Genomic DNA, 17059 nt, shown 5'->3' with positions numbered 1-17059 from the left:
TCACAATGGGAAGTTGTACTTTAGTGCTTTCTGACTTGTTTCCCAGTTCACATGAAGGGAAGAGCAAAGCAGCTGCATGTAGGGTGTATGCTGCTCATTCATAACTTGGCCAGGATGTACCATCTAAATGCAGCCATTGGGAATGAATGGAGCTGAGCCTTTCCTGATGTAAGACTGAGGAACCACCAGGCCTCTAATGTGTTGCTAGATCGAGGTGCTGCTGAATTGGGATCTCCTTCTATAGAACCCCCAAACACTTAACCCAGACACTTAACCCAATTGCTGTGAGCCAGTTAGATTAGCAAAATGTCTATAGTGGGTGACCATAGGAAGGAAATAATCTTTAGGTAAAGGTAAAGGGACCCCTGATGGTTAGGTTCAGTCGTGGATGACTCGGGTTGCGGCGCTCATCTTGCTTTACTGGCCAAGGCAGCCGGTGTACAGCTTCCGGGCCATGTGGCCAGCATGACTAAGCTGCTTCTGGCGAACCAGAGCAGTGCACGGAAACACCGTTTACCTTCCCACTGGAGTGGTACCTATTTATCTACTTGCACTTTGACATGCTTTCGAACTGCTAGGTTGGCAGGAGCTGGGACCAAGCAACGGGAGCTCACCCCGTCGTGGGTATTCGAACCTATGACTTTCTGATTGGCAAGCCCTAGGCTCTGTGGTTTTAGACCACAGCAGATAACAAATTGATTGATTGAGGTTTATGTGCCTTTTCCCCACAATGAGCTGTGCCCAAAGCAACTTGCCGCAAACATTCAACACATCAAAATACAAATAGATGAAAACGCAGAGCATACCATTAAATTCAAAAATGACAAAACCCAACAATTTAACAAACACAGAATAAATTCAGTTACAGTATATATATTTTAAAGAAGTACATAAATATTCAAGTACATAAGTACAAAGTATTTAAGTGCATATATACAAAGCAAAAGGAAGGTTTGACAATCAAGTGTCTGGTATTGGTTTTTCTGCCCTCCAATGAGTTTGGCTTAAATACAGTTCAGAGGGGACGGGTCCTCTCACCAGGCTAGAAGACATACAGTTGACTCCCGACTCCCATATCCTGACTCCAGAGAAGGTTGGCAGCAGCAAAGGGCAAATGTTGAGGAAGTCAGTGGCGATCAGTCTCTTCCCCAGCTTCCAGGAAGTGCCAACTGCTGGCGCAGGTCTTATTGCATTGGCTTTTCTGAATGCAACTCCTTTGTATAATGTTTTTCCTCCAGGAGTGTTACATTTTGTATAAGTCATTCATTTTATCATTTGGGTTAAATAACTATAAGTAAACTGTTGCTGCAGTTTATGGTGCTGCTGCGTAAATTCAACCAGACTAGGTTAGATTTGACAGAAGCTAAAGAGAGGAGGGTGATTATTCAGACAGAGATAAAAGAAGGATTGTGTTTCCACTTAGAATCCACCAAACAATTGGACAACCTCAAACAATCTAGGAGCGTTGTTCCCATCACCGGATAAATGCTGTGAACTGAAAATATTCTGATTCTCTCTTAAGTCAATCATCAGGCTGTCATAAAGGTCATACTCAGTTCCCATAAGAAATGTATTGGCAGTAAAATAATGATTTGATGGATATTGGGCGAAGCAAGCCAAGCTTTATGATGCCACATTCTTTACATGCAATCCAAGTTACATTTATTCTGAGCATTATTTTGACGTCTGTGCTGATCAAAGCTTGATCATACATTTGCATCTGATTGAGCTGGTAGAACTTTCCATCCAACTTTTCGAAGCCTTGGGGGAAAATGACGGAGAGCTGGTTTTTCCAGGTGCTAGATCTATGGGTTCGCTACGCTTTTATTTATGGGGCTCGTAAACAATGAGTGCCGGGCTTGGCTTTCTGACATCCTGAAACACAGGGCAGGAGCCTAGGATTTGAGCAACCTTGTGAAAATAGGAGATTGGCGCAATCACACACACACCTTTGATCCTGGTGGGTCCTGTGTTTAGCAGTGCAAGTAGTAATCCCCTGCCTTCTGCTCCCCAGTGAAGCTTGAACCCATTCACACATAGCTACCTATGTGTATCCTCCAGCTTTTTTGTTTGTTCCATCCCACCCCCACCCCCCACCCCCAGTTCCCTCAGCAACCTGGTCCCACCAGCTACTCTTTGCTTAAGGGTCAGGTTAGCCTTTGCACTCTCCAGACCAATCTTTGTCTTGTGGCCTCTACATGGAAGCCGCTCCAAATGCTTCTGTTTGATGTTGTGGGCTGTGATGTATACCTCTACTTGCTGTGTAGTGCTACTGAAGATCTGTGGTTTTAAATCACCATGCCAGTCCTATGGATGTGTGATAAAGGTGTGGAAAACGCCCAACACAATATCAAGGTGGAATGTGGTTAAATGACATCTTGTGGAGAATCCACCACATGGAGATAGTTTTTGACACTCTACATAGGGGCCATGATGCTTTGATCAGCACAGGAGCCTGGGACCAATGGGCTACTGCTTCTTCCCTGCTCATGCTCATCTTCATGTCCTGGCCTCTCACTTTCCTTTGTTTCTTTATGAAACCTTTATTCTTTCACTATTCCCTGCTATTTCTGAGGCCTACAAGAACATGCACCCGGGCGCGGGTGACACTGTGGTCTCAACCACTGAGCCTCTTAGGCTTCCTGATCAGAAGGTTGGCGGTTCGAATCCCCACGACAGGGTGAGCTCCTGTTGCTCTGTCCCAGCTTCTCCCAACCTAGCAGTTCAAAAGCATGCCAGTGCAAGTAGATAAATAGGTACCGCTGTGGTGGGAAGGTAAACAGTATTTCCATGCGCTCTGGCTTCCATCACGGTGTTTCGTTGTGTCAATAGCAGTTTAGTCATGATGGCCACATGACCCAGAGAGCTGTCTGTGGACAAATGCCAGCTCCCTCGGCCTGAAAGTGAGATGAGTGCCACAACTCCATAGTCGCCTTTGAGTGGACTTAACTGTCCAGGGGTCCTTTACTTTTTTACCTTTACCAGGAAAGAAAGGTCCCATCTTCTGCTGTATATAGCTAAAGGGTAGCCCCTACACAGAGTTGCTCTGTGATCATCTAGAGATGTTTCTCTGCTGTATCACTTACTGCAAGACCAACTGTTTATATATGTGCAGACCATATATGTATTGCAGATATTAATATTGCACAGTTTAAAGTGACTGGATGCATAAAATCTGACTCCTTCTGGAAATGAAGCATTGTCCAGACCAATGAGATATTATTCAAAACTTTACTTGCAGAACTTTCTTCATAACAGAATTAAAACATCAAATGATACACCCAAACAGTTCCATAAGACATATGCCAGTAAAATGCACATTTTACAAAATATGAAATAATCCAAACAGTTCCTGGAAGCAAAGGTCCACAAAGTCTAGGAACAAAGACACTCTTCCAAGATGGTGATTTTGAATTCAATAGCCTTCCATGTGATCTAAAATTTAACACTCAAGTGTTAGCTACTAGAGAATGACAACGGTTAATTATCCACTTAGTTAAAACTCAGAGAGCCCATCCTTGGCCTGAATATAGCCCCATGGAAAATCCCCATGTTAAAGCCTTCGTTAATGCACATAGCCATTCACAATTTCAGTGTCTATTAAATAATTATACTTAGCAAAATGCACTAGGAAGCACAAGCACACATGCAGCAAACACACAACTTGTTCCCTGTGCCATTGGCCTTGTCACATATCCCTACGTATTAGGATGCGACGAGATACATTTTTTGTTAGCCTGGACTTCCAATGGGATAGGCGCTGCAGTGAGCCATCCTTAAAATATACAATCGGAAAACCATGATGCTCTTGTGAGCATTAAAAAAGAATTAGACGAGGGTTGCAGTCCCTGAGCATATTTAGCAGGAAGCAAATTCCCCTGAACTCAGTGGGACTTTGGTCTGGGTAAACATGTTAAGGATTGGACTGCAAATCATTCAAAGGGTCTTTTAAAATTTAAAACAACAGTCTAGCTGTTGTTCTTATCTCCTTATGTACAGTGAGGTTTATGGTACTTCAGTGTGTCTGGACTAATAGACAAAAGTGCTACAATGACTAATAATTACCCCAGCCTCTTAAATATTTTAATTAGCTTTCTTATAGAATACACAACCCTCAGTGGAAATGGAAGGGGTCTTCCACAGTACTGGCCACCTGGGGTTTCTTCGTTGATTTGCTATGCAGTCATCTGAAGCCCATTCCAGGAAAAACATTTATATTATACCACATCCCTTTTGCCTTCCTTCAAGAAAATACATACATACAACTTTTAGGAGAGCGAGAGAATGTTATCAATCACCTGACGTCTGAAGAACACTGTAGCTTTGTTTGTTTTTAGAGCAGCCCCAGAAGAACCATTTATTGTCTCCACAAAGTAACATTGTATTCTCGACTTTAGGCAACTGCGCCTCAGATATCGTTCCTCAGCTATGAGTTCTCTTAAGAGTTCTGGGAGAGGTGGAGAAATCAGTTCTTTAAAACCCCATTGTGAAGTTCTTTAGACTGTGAAGCTAAAGTACCGTATTCAGTTGGAAAGAAATTCCACTGAAATGAGACTTTATGCTAACATTTCAACTAAAGCACATTTTGAAGTAAACCGAGGGGTGCTGGAGTGGGAAGAGAAAGGTTTTTCAGTCATGGTGCTGCAAACTAGTTTGTCCATGGAAATTTGATGGAAGCTGAAATGGTTTGAAGAAGATTAGCAACATGAAGGGAGAAAATATTATACCTTCCCTAACCGAAATAAGTTACTTCTAAATAAAGGTGTTTCAGAGTGAGGCATACATCCTTGGATAGCAAAATCCCCCTGAATTATTTGGTATGTTTCAGTTTCAAATTGTAGAAATAAAATAGAGGTTTCCACTACTTCCTTTGGAGACTGTTTTGTGACTTAATTCAAAGTTTTAGGGAACATAGTCCATTTTTTTTAGACAGAGGCAAGGCTAAATCCTAGATTCGGTCCATTGTATCAAGTCCTGTTGCCAGTCGCAGAAAATAGCCTCTTCCCTTAAATGTTTTTTGGCCTTTGAAAACAAGCAATGTTTGCATTGGAATACTAGTAAGGAGTATAAATCTTTTGTGCAGTTTCTTTCTGGCTCCTGCTGCAGAAACAACATTCAAGGTTTGGTTACCAGAAATTTCTTTCAAATGCTCTTGATTTCTAACCAGGCAAAGCCCTGTTACGTCTCCGGTAAGCAATTGTGAAGAAAATCCAAACATGCCATTAGCAGGGCAAGACAATGATGTCTCCAGAGGAGGCAACTTTGTAACTGAAACAAGACAGAGAGTGAGGAACAGCATATTAATGCAATGTGATCAAAGGCATGTGAAAATATTGGCTGTATTTTATCAGTATAAGGAAAAATAGATCCCTGAATTTTAACAGTGCTAGATTCTAGAAAGGCAGTTTAACTATGTTACCTATGCCAAATGTTTATCAGTATAAAATCATTTTGCCTCTAAAGAAGCCTGATTTCAACACATTGGGAATAGCATTTTTCCTGATAAATTTCTCAGTTCTGACCGCAAGTTGTGTTGACCCTCTGGCTGGGTCAGGATGGCATAGGGTTGGGGGACCAACTCCTTTCTCTTGCAGGGGCTCAATTAGTGCCAGTGCCTTCCATTAAGAGTTTGGGTGTAATCCTTGATGCCTCCCTTTCCATGGAGGGGCAGGTTGCAGCAACAGCCAAGGCGACATTTTTCCATCTTCGCCATATCAAGCAGTTGGTCCCTTACCTTTCCCACCCCAACCAGGCCACAGTGATCCATGCAACGGTCACCTCCACTGTACTTAGAAGAAGGCACATTTTCTAGGAATGAAATTCAAACTCACCTCCCCCGTTTCCTGTTACATTGCTCTTTCCCACTGAGCTGCCAGCGAACCCTAAACCTTTCATACCCAACATGAGAACTCTAGACCAGGGTTGAACTTATCATTGAACTGTGCCCTGTGCTTCCTGGATGGAGAATGGACAGGTGTGTGTGTGTGTAGAAATCCTCTGACCTTTGCGTGGCTGCACAATGATAAGAGCCATCTTTATTGCCCTGCCTACATCTTTGCCTCTGGACCTGCCCATTAAGCTACACAGCCCCTATAAGCCCCTTCTGAAGAAGTGTGCATGCACACGAAAGCTCATACCAAAATAAAAACTTAGTTGGTCTTTAAGGTGCTACTGAAGGAATTTTTTTCTATTTTGCTTCAACTCAGACCAACACGGCTACCTACCTGTAACTAGCCCCTATAAGGACACCCATGAGAGAATGTGGCCCTCAAGCAGAAAATTGTTGCCCACTCCTGCTCTAGATAAACAAGACTGACCATCAATCATTCTACAAGAATATAAACCATTTCAGCTTCCATCAGATTTTCGTGGACAAACTCTTTGCAGAAAAACCTCTGTGCATCAGATATTGTGAATAAATGACCCTTCAATGCAAATATCCTGAAGACAAGTTAATTAGGAAACTTTTATTATTATTATTAACTTAGGGCAGGAGTAGTCTACCTGATGCTCTCCACATGTCATTGGACTACAATTCCCATCTACAGTATTGTTGTCAGGGATCAGGGATAATGGGAGTTGTAGTCCAACAACATCTGGAAGGCACCATACTGACTCCCCCTGCCTTAGGACAAAACTAAATGTAACTTCATTCACACTATGAACAATTGTTTGGATGGGCTTCTAAAGTGTAAATAGCAGACATGGAAGTTCTAACCAAGACCCTGGTGGGGGAAGGAGAAGGCTTTAAACCTTTGGTCCTTGCTGCAATCCCACTCTGGATAACTAATCGTAGAGTTGTAAGGTACCACAAGCATCATCGAGTCCAACCCCCTGCAATGCAGGAATCTGAGCTAAAGCATCCATGGCAGATGACCATCCAACCTGTGCTTCAAAACCTCCAAGGAAGGAGAGTCCACAACCTCTCAAGGGAGACCATCCCACTGTCAAACAGCTCCTACTGTCAGAAAGCTTTTCCTGATGTTTAGTCAGAATCTCATTTCTTGTAACTTGAAGCCACTGGTAATCATGTGAATGGTGTCCCTGTGATTTTGCATGGAAGGGGAGGGGGAACATGTCTGGGGGCGGGGCATTTATTTTTTGCATGCAAAGTTCGTGTTGTTCTAACATGTTTGATTTACCACGGGGCCAATGCATTTGTTAAAACCATCCTTGCTTTTCCTTTCTTGAAGAATATTAAACAAAACCAGTCTCACATTCTCATATGATGCAATTGCTGCCCATGATTAATCCTATTTAATGTTATTTTGGATTTGCTCCCCGCCCCCTCAACTCCCTGTCTTCCTTATATTATCGGTGGAATATTGTAGACCTCTGCTGCTTTCTTTCAGCGGATCCGAGGTCGAAAAGCCAGTCTGGAAGAAATACAGCTGGTTCACTCTGAACATCATTCACTGCTGTATGGCACCAGCCCCCTGAACAGACAGAAGCTGGACCCCAGGAAAATCCTAGGTCTGTAAAGGGCTCTATTCTACTGAGAACAGCACATTCCAGCACTGTCATTAGTCATAGCTGGTGTCAGTTTAAAATACTTGGCAAGCAGTATAACACACACAAAAAGCATCACTTTTTCCAAATGCATTGCATTGTAGAAAGAGAATGTTGCAGCATCAGCCAACACAGATTAGGAGAAGGTCCTTGCTGGGAAGTAGAGATCTTTCTCTTTCTATCTCTTTCTCTCTCTGCTTTCTTATCCTCTGGACATTAACCCTTTTGTGGCATAATATTTAACTTGCATGGGCAGATAGAACCCTGAACAGAAGGCTGTTTGACTTATTTCACAGGACTCTTCCCTGCCCATGCAGCCAGTGGCGGAGATTCATGCTCCGGCACTGGGGGGGGGCGAAGAGCAACCGGGGGCGGGGCTGACACACACTCCGCAGGGGCGTGACGTGCGTCCTGGGGGTGGGGCATGCCACCTGCGGGGGCGTAGCAGCCAGTGCGAACAGGCACAATGGCACCCCACCGGGATCACGCTGCCAGGGGCAGTGCGCTCCCCCCCCCGCACTCCTCTTCCTCCACCAGTGCATGCAGCAGGAAGGGAGCTGAGGATAAGTGAAGGCAGGACTTCTGCAGGCCCGAAACAAGACATTTTAAAGTGTTAGTACTAGGAGAAAGAGCATGCTGTAGGGCTCTACAGCATGTACGAAAATATCTTTGACTAGTGCGTGCTGAATACACCTGATAACACAACATGGAGTAATGTTTAGTTCTGTCAGCCCAATACATTTTGTTAGCCAAATGGTCCAACTTCCTTGCTAGGACCAACATTCAAAACTATTGCTGCACTATTTGAACACTAAGAACAAACTAAGTGCCCGGCCAGATCAGACCCAGCACTTGTGTGTTCATAGTAGCCAACTGGATCCTTATGGAAATCCCACAGTCAGGACGTGAGCATAATGGTCCTCTCCCACTCATGTTCCCCAGCAGCTGATCTTAGAGGATTTGGGGGGGGGGTGAGAGTGAGGCGCTGGTCATATGATTTGCCCAGGAGCACGTCCTAGAAGATGCATGCCCCAGTTTGGGGCTTGAAAAAGTTGAGTGATATTAGGGATGCCATACTTCAAAAAGTGAAAATCCAGACACAAAAGTTTTTGAGCTTTTTTTTTTTTTTGCCAAAGTTGTTGAACTTTTTTTTTTTTAGTTTTGCCCAAAATCAAATTTTTCAAAAGAAGTTGAACTCTAGTAGATAGTGACAGAACATTCATATTGTACAAGACTCTGCTATATGGGTTTTTTTTAAATGCCACTACCACAAAGGCAAAATACTTAGGTTTTACAAAACATCAGTAAATAAAGGTTCAAAGAAGAGTTAAAAAGAGACTTACAGAAATAAATAAATGCTTTTTCGTGAACTTTACATTAAGAAGTAAATTCAAAAACACTACAGCAGAAATTAGAAGATGGTTAAGTATGTGTTCATATCCTGATGTCATTTAACTGAGCATCTACTTAAGAGGTTTCCTAAACCAAATGTAACTTTTTTAAAAAAAAAATCCTTTAACATGCTGCCTTTGACAACTTATAGTTCATTACAATCTGCCATACAACATTACATCTTGATGTGATGTAAATTATCATGATTTTCAAATTGGCACCATACCATGTTCCTTTAATAAGCACAGTTCAGAACAATTGCCCATTTTCAGTTTCCATTCCTCCCCCACTGCCACCCTGACAAACATAGCATTTCTAAAAAAAACCAACTATTCCTAATTATGGCAAATTTATAAATGCCAAAATTATGTGTCGGGGCATCACAATGGCTAATGCTTCATTTTAAGCAGAGCTGACATTCTAAAGAATCTGGACAGTATGTGTGAATATATTACAGCTTTGAGGCAAGTTTTTCATGTTCTTACCAGAGTCACCACTGGCCTGAAGTGATGATAATGAAAACCACTAAGGACCTCCAGACCTCTCCTGGTTTCTATTAACTTGCATCCAATGGCAGATATTCCCGTACACAAACACTGGCACATGACCACCAAACCATCAGCTTTCAACAAAAGTGAGCTTCCAAAGATTGCAAATTCAGCCACAGAAATAATTCGATAATGAGACTTTACGCAATACTGCTTTCCTGGAACCAAGGTAGACTAACCAGGGTTCCAGTTGCTGCGATTTAACTGCTTCGGAAGTTTCCTAAATGTCAATATTTTTGACTCTTATCGAGGAGTATTTGTAAATCCGCCGCATTGCACAAAATTCTATCCCATTACAAATGTGCTGACTGGGGCTGATAGGGGTTGTCATCCAAAACATGAAGTTCTATCTTAATGCTTACTGTTTTCCCCTCTTTTTTAATATATAGGTAGCGTGCCTCAGAAACTATTTTCGTTGTTGCCCTGCGGAGGCCTTGGGGTAAGTAGGTTTCGCTTTGGTGTAGTAGGGTAGCATAAACAACTTTCTGCTGGGTAACTCAATGGTGTATATATATATATATACTCTGGTTACACATTTTGGGAGCTAGGTGCAAAATGGATTGGGATCATGATGCTAAGCTTCACAATATGTGGATGGTTTCACCATATTGTTCTAACCAAGTTACAACTGTCACAGTTCTAGCACTCGATACAATGCCCTGGTGTGCAAATGGAAATGAATATGTGACAGGCACACATTTGTCTTCATGGTATTGCAAACTTCATCGAGGATACATTAATATAGTAAACAATGCAGCCTTGGCAGAGGAAATGTGATCATGCTGCCTTGTGCATCTAAACTCAAGCTACTGGAATACGATCAATGTCGTCTTTGCATTAGTGCCGGGTTCAATCATTGGGATTCCTTAATCATAGAATCATAGAATTGCAGAGTAGGAAGAGACCACGAGGGTCAGCTAGTCCAACCCCCTACAATGCGGGAATCTTTTGCCCAACATGGGTCTTGAACCCACTGCCCTGAGATTAAGATTCTCATGCTCTACTGATATGTGGGTGTATGGGTAGATTGTAAGAATGTATTTATTACTCAGTGTATGCAAAACTCAATGAAACATATATTATTGATATATAAACACCTCCTTGGGCAAGAATGGGCCATTCTCTGCCTCCAGAAACCTAAAATAAGGTGGGACTTCCCTACTGTGGCAGGTCCTGCCCTGTGGAACTCCCTGCCAGTGGATGTTTGGCAGGATTCACCCCTGCCTTCTTTTAGATAAGGTCTTAAAATGATGTTAATTAGACAGGCCTTTGAAATGCGAATTTTCTTTCAACCAACTGGTATTTGTGGATTTTAAAAATTCTTTGTGCTTTTTAAGATGTTTTTATTGCTGTTGTAACTTTGGTATGGTGTGTTGGTGCTATGGAAATGATAAATAACGCAACAGCAGGAGTAATGGTCAAATATCAGTACAACCTAAATCAGGGATCCCCAAACTAAGGCCCGGGGGCCGGATGCGGCCCAATCGCCTTCTAAATCTGGCTCACGGACGGTCCAGGAATCAGCATGTTTTTACATGAGCAGAATGTGCCCTTTTATTTAAAATGCATCTCTGGGTTATTTGTGGGTTCTGCCTGGTGTTTTTACATGAGTAGAATGTGTCCTTTTATTTAAAATGCATATCTGGGTTATTTGTGGGGCATAGGAATTCATTTTTTTTAAAAAAAAATACAGTCCGGCCCCCCACAAAGTCTGAGAGACAGTGGACTGGCCCCCTGCTGAAAAAGTTTGCTGACCCCTGACCTAAATCAAATCATATATCTATATGAATATATATTGATATATACAGTATGTGTGCATGCACACATTTGTGTGTGGTGATATAGATCTACCTGTCATCTATCTATGATTTATTAATAGGAAATTAATAAGGAAAGAAGAACAGGGCCTCTGATAGCATAATCAGATTCCAGCTTCAAAACTTCTGTGGCATTTGAGTTGTTGTCATTTATAACTTGGAGGTGAACCTGCCCCAAATTCCCTGGATACACATAGAGAAATTGATAACAGACTGCCTCTTTTATGACTCCAAGGAGGCCGCACCAATCACATCACTATTGGCAGTCAATATGATTTTTGACATGCTGTAAAAAAAGAAGAAGGGAGCAAGCAAGCCTAAATGGTCTTACGCCATTTGTTTAGATGAGGAATGGGCTCTCAAGCTGTGCTGGGGCAAAGTTTGGGTTTCAGTCCTGGTACCCCAGGGATTGTACTGCAGACAAAAGAGAATTCCACATTTATCTTATAAAACGAGGCAGCTGCCCAATACAACGATGCTTAAAAAATAAAGATGGGAGGAGGAGGAGGCCGGGGATGGGTGGGTGGGTGGGAAGGACCAAGCAGAAAGGGAAAGGTCAATGTGCAGTGTCAGACTTCCAAGCTGAAAGATCTCAGGAAGTGCCAATGTGACACCTTGCAGGAATTCAGGCACTCAGGGCAGAAGTGTTAAATTAGGCTTAGCTGCCGACTTCAATGTGCCAAACGCTGTATCCCCTTGGAGTCAGCCAAGCTCCTTTCAGCAGATCAGAATGATTTGATGTTTGTACTACAAATGTACGTCTCTGAAAAAAAAAGTGAAGCTGCATCAACCCTTCTGATTTAGGGGGAATTTTTTTTTTTAAGGAAAGGACCAAGCAACATATTTTGTGCAGAAGGATACACTGATGATATATCATGAGCCAGAAAGTTGTGGCTCTTTTGCATGGTTTAGTTGCATGTAATTGGCATTAGCTGCTTATGATTTCCATGAACATGGTGGATGCCAACATCAACGGGCACATGTTTAGAACTCCTTGGAGAAGAATATTTTTCTTCTGATATTCTTATCCTCAGTGTTTGATAAAGCACTGGCTATGTAAGAACGGGGCGGGAGAGAGAGAGAGAGAGAGAGAGAGAGAGAGAGAGAGAGAGAGAGAGAGAGAGAGAGAGAGAGAGAGAGAAAGAACCACCATTGGAATCCTGAGAATTATACTCTTAAAAGTTTTGCTTTTTACGTGCCTCCTTTTTCTACTACTTTTTGGTTTTGCATTTCATGAAACGGCCAGAAATACTTCCCATTTCTTTAAAAAAAAATCTGAAAGTTTTAGTGCAAATAGGATAGGCAGAGAAAGTGTGTGTTTGTTTGTGTGTGTGATAGCACAATGCTCTGGAGGCATAGCTTGACCGCTCCTGATTTAGGACAAGTTCACAGCACACCTGGTTTCGAGTATTTCTTTTATGATTCTCATGCAGAGATGAAGGAACTGCCTTTCTCAATTGATCCTCAGCGTTCAGGAGCGATAGTGATGAATAAATATCCATGCCTTGCTTTGGCAACAGCCCTACTTATCTGTTCCCACATACTTAGGGATACAGAATGAGGTCTTCCATTTCAGGTCCACATCCCAGGTAACAGGTAAAGGAGCAAATGGGTGAAATGCATCTTTATGGAGAGTACATAGGAGCTGAAGACCAGACTTCCTTCAATTGCAATTGTCTGATGACCAGGGCTCCATCCCAAGTCATAATCTGGCAATCCTGTTTCATAATAGCAAACATGTAATACCAGAAGAACACAGTGCTAGAGCATCTTCCTTCTAAAGCAGACATCCCCAAACTTCGGCCCTCCAGATGTTTTGGACTACAATTCCCATCTTCCCCAACCACTGGTCTTGTTAGCTAGGGATCATGGGAGTTGTAGGCCAAAACATCTGGAGGACCGAAGTTTGGGGATGCCTGCTCTAAAGTGTCTTACATATTACTGTGTGAAGTCTGGGCAGGGTAGTGGGGACTGTCCTGCCGATGACAAGTAACATTTTTTTTTTACCTCTTTCATAGCCTGACAGCCACATACGCAGTGCTGGATTTACGTATAAGCTAAACAAGCTATAGCTTACAGCCACATTCTCTTGGGGGCCCTCAAAAAAATTAAAGGGGAAAAAAAACACCTGGATGTACGTTTCCAAAAAATAAGATAAAAAACAAATAAAATAAAAAACCTACATACAGCAACAATGTTTTGTGTTGTGTAGGCTCCTATGATATAAGTAATGGGCCTCACCTTCTAGCCTGCTCCATAAATTATCACTGGTTTGCTCATTTGTATATGTAGGGTGCCTACATTCTGCTACTTATAATTATTAGTAGTTTGCATCATTTATTTACACCTATTATTATTTCATGTTATAGCAAGTTTCTAGAGACTATTTTATGAGTCTTTGTAAATTGTGTTTCTAAAGGAACTTTTGTCATTGCCAAATGCCAGTGTGTTTGCATTATTAAGTTTGTTATGAATAAAAAATCATTTTAAGTTAGAGCTTAATAATTATTTTGCTATTACCGGTAATATACTTCTTCTTATTTGTTTTTCAGTTCAGTTTTTTCAGTTCAGTTCAGTTGATAAAATACATATTTTTGTTATGTGCAAATGGCTTAGATACCTATTAGGTCCATAAATTACCATGTAGCATATATTCAACACAAACAACAGAGACAATTTGTTGTTAGCAAAGGACAGCTGGACATATAAAGGGCCCCATTACCTTCAGTAGCTTAGGGCCTCATCAAATCTAAATCCACTAAGGGTGACTTAAGTTCTGATGTATATGTCTTTGCCCCTTCGGTCGTGTTCAAACAAAACACAAAGTGGAGAAGCTGAACTTTTGGCTCTGTAACAAAATGATGCATGCAATGTGCAGCAATTTCATTCCCGTGAAATTTACCTAGCTATCGTAGGCATATTTATGTAGATCTGAGTTCAATGAAATCGGTGCAACTTGCTTCAGACTGAGGAGCCTTGGAAAGGCCATTTCAGACAAATGTCTTCACAGTAAGAAATTGTTAGGTGCTGCCATCTGGGGACCCGTGCCCTGGTTCTTTTGCGGTGGGTCCTGGATTTCAATAGCAGACAGCATTAGTGGAGCAGCAACAGCAGCCGCGGTACTCACCTGACCTCCCAGCAGCTGAGTCCCCACCCTGAAACGACAGCAGGCTTATGTGCTAGATTGCGTCACCTTTGCTGGAAGCATGGACTTCTGCCAACAAGGCCTGGGAATGGCAGGCTCTTTGATGACACTTGGATCTTAATGGCACACAGAGTTCCTAAAGGCAGGAACACTTTGCGAAAGGAATGGATTTAGTTTCTACTTGCTTGCCACTAAAGAGCAAGGGGGTGAGGGGTGAGTTGGAGGCAACGTATTTTCTCTGGAAGCAAACGGCCAAGTGTGAGCTTCTAAAAGCTTTTGTACCTACGGAGACACATGGATTCAGTAAAGAAGGCATAAATCACCAGATGACATGGCAAATCTGTGGCTTCCAGAATGACTTCTCATTCTCACTGTGGATGATACCTGCAGATCCCGCCCCAAACCTGAAACTCTGTATCTGTGAGTACAGAATCTAAGAGGAGACCTGCCCAGCCAGTTCCTTTGATAGGGCATTGACCTTAGCTGACTAGTTAAGTACTTCCATGTACTTTAAAAAGAGGTCGCCCTGTCACCAGTGAGACAAATGGGGTAAGCTCCCTCACCTGGTTGAACATGAAATCACTGTGTATGGAAGAAAGAAAAGAAGAAGAAGAAGAAGAAGAAGAAGAAGAAGAAGAAGAAGAAGAAGAAGAAGAAGAAGAAGAAGAAGAAGAAGAAGAAGAAGAAGAAGAAGAGTAGTAGTTTGGATTTGATATCCTCAAAGCGGCTAACATTCTCCTTTCCCTTCCTCCCCCACAATAAACACTCTGCAAGGTGAGTGGGGCTGAGAGACTTCAGAGAAGTGTGACTAGCCCAAGGTCACCCAGCAGCTGCATGTGGAGGAGCGGAGACGCAAACCCGGTTATGAGTCTACCTCTCTTAACCACTACACCAAACTGGTTCTGAGTTTGGCTGATGCTGGAAGTTGGAGACACAGAGGCTCATATTTGCTCTTGACTAAAGCTGTGGCTCTTGAAACCATTGGAAACCCAATGGGGAAGCAAGCCCCTCTGTCCTATGCTCAGTTTGTATACATGTACCAATGAAACCATATATCCTAGGGACACCACAGTCTCCGATGACCTTCATTTTAAGGAAAGCTAACCCTGGGTAAGCACTGGAACCCCTGGAGTCTCTTGCTACTCGGAGACTGGGGTGTGTGTGTGTGTGCAACACTAGCTTTCACCCCACAGTTCCAGAGCACAAGAATGCTGCTGAGAGTGTAGAGGAGAATAACTCATCTTCCCTTCAGAAGATATTACATGGCCCTATTATTTCTGCAAGAGTTGCAGGTGGGTGGGGAGGCACACTTATGCACGCTGTAGGTAAAAATCCGGTAGCTTTCACATGGGATAAATGTAAATTAATTTTTATTTAAGCCATCCAGCCTTTTTGAATAACTCCACACACACACTTCTGGGACAGGTAGTTTAATTTCTATCATCTGGGGCTTTCCTACGGTCTAGCTTTGTTACACATGCCAGTGATTGAGCTACGTTGGATGTATTTGGAAAAGCTCGAAACGACTATATTCATTCAGGAAATTCTGAATGAAGTAAATCCATATGTGCCTTAAGAGTCTTAGACTTCAGAGTGGGGCGGCATATTCTGGCTTGTAACATTGTCATGAATAATTCTGCCTGTTTGAAGTGTTGCTGAAATATGAACAATGTTGATGCCTTAAATTTTAGTGTAGTTGTATTTCAAAACTTAAGTGTTGGTGCTCATTTTCCCTTAGATATATATTACCTATAGCATTCCATGATCATTTAGCTGGTCCAATGTTGGTTCATATGGAAGAGGGCTTTTTCGATTTGGGGGGGGGGCACATTTTGGCGCCCACATTTAGGATTCAACAATCTCCATCATTGAACTGAAAACATATTTGTTTACTATCACCTTTTCAAAATCTTAAGGATTTTAGTTGTGCTGTCATTATGCCGCTGTTTTATCTTGCTATCGCTGGTTATATAGCGCTGACCACTGTTTTAATGTTACTTCTGGCTGCCTCTGTTCGATTTTGTTGTGATAGTTTCCTTTTAGTTTAAACGGTGATGTGTTTACAGTGATATCAATTTGTTTAATTTATATTTGTTTAATATATTTGGTTTTTATATAAACCAATTTATATATAAACCAATGTATAAATTTGTTTAATTTATATATTACTGCAAGTTGCCCTGCAAAACTGTCCCCCCCCCAAAAGGGGAATATAAATTTAATAAAAAATAAAATAAATACAAAGGGACAGAGAAGGCTAGTAATCATCAAGCTATTACTGGTGGCCTCCCGTCTATGATCCCATTGGTCTGGGCCCACTTTTGCTCTGTTCCAATAAGTGCTGGGCAGCTGTCCTTCTTAATTACTTTTGAGTAATGTTACAGGGCTTTGAAGAACCATGGGAAATCACAGTGGTAGCCACTAGAAGAATACAGCTAGCACTATCACCCTTGTCCTTATCAATTGCAGGATATCTGTGCTATCTATGGCAGTTTCTTGAAAATGGTTCCCTGCCCTACCACAGCTCTTAACAGTCATCTCAGCAATTCTGCTATTGCGGAACCTTAAAAGCGCATCTATTTGATGCATATTTAAGCTTTATTGATCACTTACTGTGATTGTTGTATCCAATTGCCATTCAACCTCCT

General features: G+C 42.1%; 1 protein-coding gene across 4 annotated transcripts in view; it reads left to right on the top strand.

Annotated features, from left to right (window-relative positions):
• HDAC9 (histone deacetylase 9) overlaps positions 1 to 17059 on the top strand; it is a 450375-nt gene that overhangs the window by 320160 nt on the left and 113156 nt on the right. For all 4 annotated transcript variants that reach the window (XM_088653965.1, XM_035130280.3, XM_088653966.1 and 1 more), the window contains 2 exons: positions 7353 to 7473; positions 9839 to 9888. In XM_088653965.1, the coding sequence (XP_088510091.1) occupies positions 7353 to 7473; positions 9839 to 9888 (171 nt within the window). The remainder of the gene's footprint in view (positions 1 to 7352; positions 7474 to 9838; positions 9889 to 17059) is intronic.

This window comes from Zootoca vivipara, chromosome 11, assembly GCF_965207765.1.
Source record: "Zootoca vivipara chromosome 11, rZooViv2.hap1.1, whole genome shotgun sequence".
Lineage (NCBI taxonomy): Eukaryota > Metazoa > Chordata > Lepidosauria > Squamata > Lacertidae > Zootoca > Zootoca vivipara.
The sequence above is the reverse complement of the archived record's forward strand: the minus strand, read 5'-3'. Positions and strand labels throughout refer to the sequence as shown.